At 46.1% G+C, this 8,871-nt stretch overlaps 1 protein-coding gene across 1 annotated transcript; it reads left to right on the top strand.

The window, feature by feature from the left end:
* Nucleotides 1-181: 181 nt before the first annotated feature.
* On the top strand, nt 182-8,055 carry LOC101061130 (platelet-derived growth factor receptor beta-like). Its single transcript, XM_011611196.2, has 28 exons — nt 182-441; nt 690-776; nt 1,757-1,826; nt 1,919-2,013; nt 2,085-2,280; nt 2,351-2,608; nt 2,723-2,853; nt 3,032-3,113; nt 3,345-3,419; nt 3,482-3,665; nt 3,803-3,918; nt 4,020-4,131; nt 4,197-4,299; nt 4,369-4,477; nt 4,598-4,692; nt 4,794-4,926; nt 5,086-5,190; nt 5,270-5,374; nt 5,477-5,579; nt 5,674-5,795; nt 5,878-5,990; nt 6,239-6,361; nt 6,442-6,553; nt 6,828-6,927; nt 6,997-7,102; nt 7,183-7,282; nt 7,370-7,496; nt 7,592-8,055. The coding sequence occupies exons 3-28, from the start codon at nt 1,772-1,774 to the stop codon at nt 7,707-7,709; spliced, it is 3,078 nt and encodes a 1,025-aa protein (XP_011609498.2). The 5' UTR covers nt 182-441; nt 690-776; nt 1,757-1,771; the 3' UTR covers nt 7,710-8,055.
* The last annotated feature ends 816 nt before the right edge of the window (nt 8,056-8,871 follow it).

Here is an 8,871-nt window from a genome sequence, read left to right as displayed (position 1 = left end):
ACTGCAATGACTTCACCGAGAATACGATTTATTGCTGATCAATGAGTCAGTGTTTCTCTCTCTCCCTCTTTCTCTCACACACACACATACACAAAGACACACATTTAACAGAGAGGAGTGAAAAAAAAATTAAAAGGCCTTGTGTGTGTGTGTGTGGTGTAGGTTGTGTGTGTGTGTGTGTGTGTGTGTGTGGTGGTTGTGTGTGTGTATGTTGGACCCAGTTCACTTCCTGTCAAAGGCAGGGGAGAAGCGGGAGGGAGGACGAACAGCAGAGTCAGATTGAAAACAGACGTTCTCTCAGTGAGTTTCCATTCCGTCTGGAACGGACTGAGGCTGAGGATGAAGAGGAGCAAAGGAGAGGAGACAGGAAAACACTAAAGCAGGAGGAGGAGTAGGAGGAGAAAATATCGAGGAAGAGGAGACAAGAAGCCGCCGTATCAGGTTAGAAGTGTCTTTTTTGTTTTCTCCTTTATTTGTGAGGAGAATTTGCCAGTGTTCCATGTCTTCTGCATCAAATACTGCATCACCACACTCAGCAGTCTATTAGTTTTTTGGACTAAGTTTAAAGTTAGCATAGATTTTTTTTTTTGGCTTTTCTAATTATTTGACTCTTCTCACATTAGTTTTGTTCTGAATTGATTCAGAACTGACATCTTTCTGTCAACAATGTGTATCTTTCCCCTCCAAAGGTCAGAAGTCAGTGACTTCAGGCTGTCAATCATCCATTTTGGACCTTACCAACGAACCATGCTGAGGAAGTGAGCGGCGACACACGGGTGAGACGCCTGATAAACAACAGTCCAATTAGGTAGAAAGACAACGCTGATACAGCGGGGATGGAGACATCCTCTTGTAGACAAGTGTTTACCCAGAATGCACCTGTCCTCGTGGTAGCCAGGTCAAGTTTTGCAGTTGAGCGCTGGCTAATGTTGACCCCACAACAAAGACCATGAAGTTGTGAATTTGTGGGTTATTTTCAGGTCAAAACAAGCCGCCTCTGTGCTTCATAGATGTGGACATTGTTGTCAGGCTAATGATGTGGAAAAACCTCCATGATACCTCCGCGTGACCGGGCAAAAGCAGCTGGCTCATCAGTGAATTCGCGGCAGGTTTGCAAGGAGCCGAAACAACTGCAGGGCTGCAATTGGCTGAAAACCGTCTCCCTTCAGCTGCCCACAGGAAATACTTTCCAGTTTATTTTCTTCTGCAGTGGTCGACTAACATTCCTGCTCAGCAGGATCAATGAGAGGTCTGATTGGCCACGATCCCACAGGGTGCGTTCTGATTGGGCGACCAGAATGAGACTAGTTTTCTCTCTGGAGGAATAAGGAGGAGGGATAATAAATCCAAAATCCCCCTGTGAAAACACACTCACTCAGTGACACAGACTCAGAGGAATGCTTGTTCAGGTCTGTTTGAGCCATCGGCTTGAAATGATTTCACAGATGTTTTTTTTTTTTGTTTTTACTCGGGTTCTAAACCACGATGGTCAAACACATCCCGACCACCAGCACCAAAACTATCAACCCTGCATTCCTTTAATTTTACTTGCACTCAGTGAGTCACTTTGTTTTGATTTAATCGTAAAAAAAAATCTACTCGGCAAACTGCTAATTGATCATCCAGCGGCAGCTTTTATGCTCTCGTCAAAGCCAACAGAGAATGACGATGGACCAGTCGTTAACAGGAACCCGACCTCTGCTCTGGTCAGCCGGAATTTTATTTTGACAACTCTTCTTGTCTCACTGTTGGCCAGGATCACCGAGCAAGCATGGCGTCAATCGGAGGATGGAGAAGAAGTCCTCAGTTGCTGCCCTTCCTGCTGGGTGAGACACATCTGTCTGTCCTCATGTCCTACTCCCAAGCTTCTGCCTACCCATCACTATCTCAGTCTGTTTGTCTTACTGCCCGTCTGTAGGTGTGTTCCTGGTTCTTCCTGAAGCTTTCCTCAGTCTGGAGCTGCTTCCTTCATCCACTGAAGTCCTCCTCAGATCGAATGAAAACTTCACTGTGGTAAGTAAAGGCGCCTTCATCTGGCCCGTCTGGCTCCACAGTGGTGTTCAGGCTCCTGTTCTTCTCTTCAGGTGTGTTCTGGCTGGAGCCAGGTGTCGTGGCTGTTTCCTCAGGACGCATTGGTGGATGGTGTTGCTGTGGAGGATCAGGGGTCCATTAGCATTCTGAACATCTTCAACGCCACATGGAAACATTCCGGGAGATACACGTGTGAGGAGGGCTTGTCCTCTCAAAGCAAATCAGTGGACATCTTCATACCCGGTCAAGGTGAAAATGGTGCTACTGAGCTGTTGAGCTTCTCCTGTCAACCTTCTGATAACAACTGGTCCCCCATCAGGTCCAGAGGAATGGTTCCTCCTCTCAGATCTAGGTGTAGTGATGAAGGAAAAAGAGGAAGGAACGATCCCTTGTCTGGTGTCCGATCCACAGCTCAACGTGTCACTGTACGAACGTCCTGATATACCAGTTACCGGTTTGATGTACGAGCCGGGCCGTGGCTTCACCGGTCCTCTGAACGACACGTCCTACCTGTGTGTGGCCTCAAATGGAAGGCAGAAGATAGAGTCCCAGGTGTACTATGTCTTCAGTGTCATAGGTGAGGAATCACATCAACTCAGAGCAGAACCATGCTAATCTGTGTTTGGGGCACCATTCAAGACTTTTCTGGGTGGGGGTCTCAATCTTCCTATCTATCTCACGCTGTCTCTAGTTCCTAAGGTGATGGAGGTGGATCTGACTGTGTCCAGCAGAGTGTTGAAACAGGGGGAGGTTCTGACTGTAAACTGTACTGTCAAAGACACCGAGATGGTCTACTTCTTCTGGGATTTTCCCCGAAAACAGGTACCCGCCCCTCTCCCACCCTCCACACGAGACTTCCTCTCCCACCCTCCACACGAGACTTCCTCTCCCACCCTCCACACGAGACTTCCTCTCCCACCCTCCACACGAGACTTCCTCTCCCACCCTCCACACGAGACTTCTTCTCCAGAGCTTCTTTGATTTTCTATTGATGCTTTAGGAAATCGAACCTCTGACGGAGTTCCTGCCCAATCGGATCCGCTCCTTTGTCAACATCTCCAAGGCAACAGTGGCTGACTCAGGTACGTCGAGTTTGTTTTTTTTGTTTATTTTTGAGTGCATTGAACCAAATTTGGGGATTTCAATTTGGCTATGGGCCAGACCAGGAAGCAGTTCTGTTGGGATGTGTTAGAATAAAACAAGAGGTCACAACTTGATAAGTGTAAAGTATGAGGACTTTATATTTTCTTCATTCATTTGAGATTCACTAAAGTTGTGTGCATGCGTGTGTTTTATGTGTGTTTCCTCTGTAGGTGTTTATGCATGCACAGTACAGGAGACTATGAAAGGTCAAACTGTCATGGAAAACATCACAGTGACAGTTCTGGGTGAGTACACATACACACGCACACACACACACACTCTGTCTGATGTGTGCCTCTCTCTGCAGATCAAGGTTATGTCTACCTGTGGCCTTCAGGTGAGACCAACGTGTCGTCTCTCCTTCATCACACGGTTGAGTTTAGCATTGAGGTCGACGCCCATCCTGCTCCCACCGTCCGCTGGACCAGAGACAACCAGACTGTCGACAAAGACACCACCTCTGTCACCACAACACGCCTGACAGGAAGCAGGTAGGTTAGGCAGCACTTGACAGCACAAAAAGACTTCCCTATGAAGGAAACAGGAAGGGATTTTGGTGTAATAAAGCACTTCCTGGAGTGGCGTTCTGGATGAAAGGGATTAATTAATTGGCTGAACTGATTTGTAGGTATATGAGCACGCTGAAACTGGTTCGTGTTCGGATGGATCAGACAGGAAATTATGCAGCAACTGCTTATAATGAAGACGCTGAGGAGGAGGTCGTTTTCCACCTGGAGATCAAAGGTCAGACAAGCAGACACACGGACCAGACAGATGAAGAGATAGACAGGCTGCTTATAGGATGCCTGTGTGTGTGTGTGTGTGTGTGTGTGTGTGTGGTTCAGCACCCCCAAAAATCACATCCCTGTCAGAGATCAGCAATAAGGTCATGCTCTGTGTCAGCGAAGGAGCTCCGCCCCCATCCGTCACCTGGTACAGCTGTCACAATTCACACAGGTAAGCGTGAACGGAAACACAGGGATGAACACATGCAAACACACACTTACAGCCACGTTCTGCAGGTGCATCAATATGACGGACAGCTGGAGGCGTGTACCATCAGCCCCAGAGGGCGTCGCTGTCCGAGAGAATGTCACAAAACTGGAAAACAAAGGAGTCACCCAGGTAACCCCATCAGTGTAACACCATGGGAGGGGAGCAGACATTTTAATGGTGTGTGTCTCACCTGTACAGGTACACAGTGTGCTGACTCTGCAGAGTCTCTCGTCTCTGTCGGCTGTCCGCTGTGAGGCTACAAACTCTGCAGGACGGCGAGCCCGCGACCTGCGAATACAGACCACCTGTGTGTACTTCAGTAGTACTGTAACATAGCGCAAGTAATACTGTCCTGAATACGGTTGTACATTACAGTCTGATGCTGCTGTAGTGGAGTGCTGACAGTCACTGTCAAACTTCTCTCCAGCTCTTTATTCCCAGGTCGCAGTTTTGGCAGCAGTTCTTGTCTTGGTCTTCATCACTGTGGTCTTCCTCATCGTCCTCATCCTCCTGTGGAGAAAAGTCAGTACTCGCTGCAGCAATTTGGTGGCGCCTGCATGGGTCACGCGGTAGCGGGTTGAGTAGCACGCGCAGTACATGGGCTTCGCTATTGATGTTCGCAGAAACCTCGTTATGAAGTTCGGTGGAAGGTGATTGAGTCAGTCAGTCCAGATGGACAGCAGTACACCTACCTGGACCCCACCCACCTGCCCTACAACTCCACCTGGGAGGTACCGCGGGACAACATATCACTGGGTAACACTCCAGATGACTGTTGCTATTTATGCTATTTATGTGTTGTTCTTATGCATCTATTCTGTCTGTCTGTCTGTCTGTCTGTCTGTCTGTCTGTCTGTCTGTCTGTCTGTCTGTCTGTCTGTCTGTCTGTCTGTCTGTCTGTCTGTCTGTCTTTAGGTCCGGTCTTGGGATCGGGTGCCTTCGGCCGTGTCGTGGAGGCAAACGTCTCTGGTTTGCTCCACTCCCATTCTACGACTAAAGTGGCCATCAAGATGGTCAAATGTACGTCCACATCCGTCTGTCTGTCTCTCTGCCTGCCCGTCTGTCTGTCACGACTAATACCGCGTCCGTGTTTGTGCAGCCAACAGCGGCGCGGTTCAGTCCCTGATGTCGGAGCTGAAGGTTCTGGTTCATCTCGGCCCTCATCTGAACATTGTCAACCTCCTGGGAGCGTGCACAAGAGGAGGTTTACACTCTTTAAAATGATGACTCGAAAATCACATCTGCTGTGAACCTGCAACAGTGTTTTTAAAATATGTATATACTGATTTACTGACTGTGGGTACAGGTCCTGTCTATCTGATTACCGAGTTCTGTCGCCACGGTGACCTGGTGAGCTATCTAGAGAGGAACAGACACACCTTCTTGCAGAGAGACAAACAGAAAAAAAGGTACACACGTGCACACTAACAGTGTTCAGTGACATCATCAGAGATGTCACCACTCACCGTCGTGAGGGTGACGCCACTGATGATGTCACTGCAGCGATGCTGACGGCGGTTACATGGACATGAATAAGGAGGAGAGCGTTGAGTACGTCACCATGACCAAGTTAAGCTACGCTGACATCGAACCTGCTGTTTACGAGACTCCATACACACCAGCAGGTGAGGTCAGCAGGTCCGTCGGTCTGTCAGTGTGTCCGACTGTCTGTCTGCTCCAACCATGTGTCCTGTCATTCTCCTTCAGACCAACAGGAGGCGATGCTCCTCCTCAGTGACTCTCCTCTCCTGACTCTCCATGATCTCCTCAGCTTCTCCTTCCAGGTTGCTCAGGCCATGGACTTCCTCTCTTCCAGAAATGTATGATTAATCATCTTACTAGATAAGAAGGGCTGAAATGAATCCCGTTTATGTATTGTGCTGTGCTCTGTCAGTGTTGCTGGTTTTGTTATACTCATACTGCGCTGGGTTGTTGTGCTATTTCTTTAGATTATGTGTCGCTGGTTGAGTTTTGCTTAATTCTGACAACTTGTGTCTCCTGTGACATCTCTTGTTCTTTAGCTAAACCATTAATGTAAACGATGTGGATGACTTTGCGTGTCCTCTAGTGTCTCCACAGAGATCTGGCTGCGAGGAACGTCCTGGTCTGTGAGGGGAAACTGGTCAAGGTCTGCGACTTCGGTTTGGCGAGAGATCTGACGAAGGATCAGGACTACGTCGCCAAAGGAACCGTCAGTAAACAACATTTGACACACATTAAAAAAGGGTTGTTTTAAAAAAAAACAAAAAAACAAGTGTTTTTTTTTTTCAGAGCTTCCTTCCTGTGAAGTGGATGTCACCAGAGAGCATTTTCCAGAACATTTACAGCTGCCAGAGTGATGTCTGGTCCTATGGAATACTGCTATGGGAGATTTTCTCTCTCGGTAATAAGTCTAAAACCTATGTATACTTACACACACTTAAAACCTACCAATTCACACACACACACACACACACACACACACACACACACACACACACACACACACACACACTTAAGCAAGCATTGGGATCTAGAGAGTAGAAAAACTATGGGATCATATATGTACAAATCACAAGGCTAGAGGGGCTAGCTTAATGGTGTCATGGCTGCACCTGTTCTTACCTTACTGTTGAATTTTGAATGACTTTGAGTTTTGGAAATGTTGTTTGTTCCAGGTGGCAGCCCGTACCCAGACGTCCCACTGACTCAGGAGTTTTACTCAGCTCTGAAAAGGGGTTACAGGATGAATCGACCCGAACACGCGCCACAGAGCATGTACGGCACATGTTTACAGGTCCTAGGAATGATGCAAATGTAACGCTTTCACACTTTATCTGTCTTCAGTTTTGATCTGATGAAACAATGCTGGGAGGAGAAACCTCAGTCCAGACCCACCTTCTCCTCACTGGTGGTCTCTGTGGGCAACATGTTGACTGATGATTACAAAAAGGTATCTGGGTTCTCTATCTTAGAGTCTTGGATGTGATCTAAGACATCCTGCAGTAGATTCACCGGCTGTTTCTATGTCAGCGTTATCACAATCTGGCTGAGAACTTCCTGAAAGGTGAACAACCAGCTGTCCTTCGATCCAGAGCTGCTGGAGATCAGAATCGAGAGACAGACGCAAACGGTCCGTTCACAAAAGAAACATGTAATGGCTCCCATTCACCAGAACGTTAAATGTAGATCTGGTACTGACACTTTTTGTTGTCTACAGAATTCCGAGTTTCTCAGGTGGATGTTCACCGCTCTGAGGAGGAGGAGGTGGACAGGGGCAAGGCAGGACCTCCCCGTGGTACTTACATCATCCCAGTTGATGACATCACCGAGACCGACGCAGGCAGGTATGGACAGATTTGCTTGAAGGATTAACCCTCAACCCAATATCTGACAAATGCATGTAATAAAATAGTAAATAACCTGTAATCTGTCTCTGCAGCCCTCAGATATCACCTTCTCAAGACATAACACAGGAAGTGACATCATTAGAGCCCCGTCAGGAGGCTGAAGAGCTTCCTGCTTCATCCAGAAGTGAGGAAGAGGAGAGCTCGCTGTGAAATTTGAACTTGTCTTCCAGTGTTTCCACAGCCCTCCACAGGACCCCCTGCCCCCCCAGGTCATTCATAAAAAGGGTTAGGGTTACCACAAAACACTGCCAACCTTGGTTACTATGCCAACGGTGTTGACTCTACTGTTGCCAACAGACAGATTTCTGGTCACCAGCTTCAAATTATGTTTAAAACAGATTTTACTCACTTAATCCTGCTCAGAGCAACACGTTTAATATCTTAGATTGTTCATGTAGCTGTGTCTGTACTATAGCTGAATTATTAGCTGCATTTTTTTTTTCAAATGAGACAGATGTTTAATGTGCTATCAAATAAACTTTAATGTAATCTGCATTTTGGTTTCACTCAAACTTTAAAACTGAATTCATTTCTCATCCCCACATATTTTTGCAAGTTGATGGATGCTGGCAAGGGTCAATTTTGATATATGAACTTCATGTTATTGTTAATCCTATAATACTACTTCAAACATTAATATATTTCATTTATTTTCCCAATAGACCACTAGTGAGTGCTAAATCCCCCCTAAATGCTCTGACTCCGCCAACTCTTCCTCTTTTTTCTGTAGTTCCTGTTGGTAAAAAAAGAAAGGAAAAATTGCTGAATGTTCAAGAAAAAACAGAAACTAAGTCACTGAAAGTTCCTATTTTCTTACTGTTTAATCAGCAAAAAGAGGCTGAATCAGACTTACTAAAAACATTTACTTAAGTTAAACGTATTCACTCCGAATTAAATATGTTTACATGAATTTTAATGTTCTACATCTCCTCCGATCTTCAAAGTTGTCTTTAAGGCACCTTCAAATGTTCAAAATTTCTGCTGCAAGTGAGAAAGAAAGACAGGTTATTTCAGGTTATATTCTGGTTAATTTGACATATAATTACTCTAGATGCCATTATGAGTGTTTATTAATCCCTGCAAAAGCTTAAATAGAAAAAAAGGTTGTTTTTTTAAAGGACTTGATCGTCACAGGATAAACACATGATGACCTGATGTGTGACAGCAGCTGACAGTTTAGGAAACCCAAAGCACTTTAAAACCTGGTTAAATAAAGAAGCATATGATTATCCACTTGGTGTTGGTAATGCAGGACTTGGATTTTTACAATAGTTTTACTAGGTTGATATTTGTGAGGGAAATCCTCCACAGT

This window comes from Takifugu rubripes, chromosome 15, assembly GCF_901000725.2.
Source record: "Takifugu rubripes chromosome 15, fTakRub1.2, whole genome shotgun sequence".
In the NCBI taxonomy this organism is placed as follows: domain Eukaryota; kingdom Metazoa; phylum Chordata; class Actinopteri; order Tetraodontiformes; family Tetraodontidae; genus Takifugu; species Takifugu rubripes.
Note: the sequence above shows the minus strand (reverse complement) of the source record. Positions and strands in the feature narration are given on the sequence as shown.

Excerpts from the sequence above, each read along its gene's own strand:
- LOC101061130 (XM_011611196.2), top strand. The coding sequence starts at position 1,772 with ATGGCGTCAATCGGAGGATGGAGAAGAAGTCCTCAGTTGCTGCCCTTC. Across the intron at positions 4,300-4,368 it reads AAAACAAAGGAGTCACCCAG|GTACACAGTGTGCTGACTCT; the intron begins GTAACCCCATCA and ends TCACCTGTACAG. Across the intron at positions 7,283-7,369 it reads TCGAGAGACAGACGCAAACG|AATTCCGAGTTTCTCAGGTG; the intron begins GTCCGTTCACAA and ends TGTTGTCTACAG.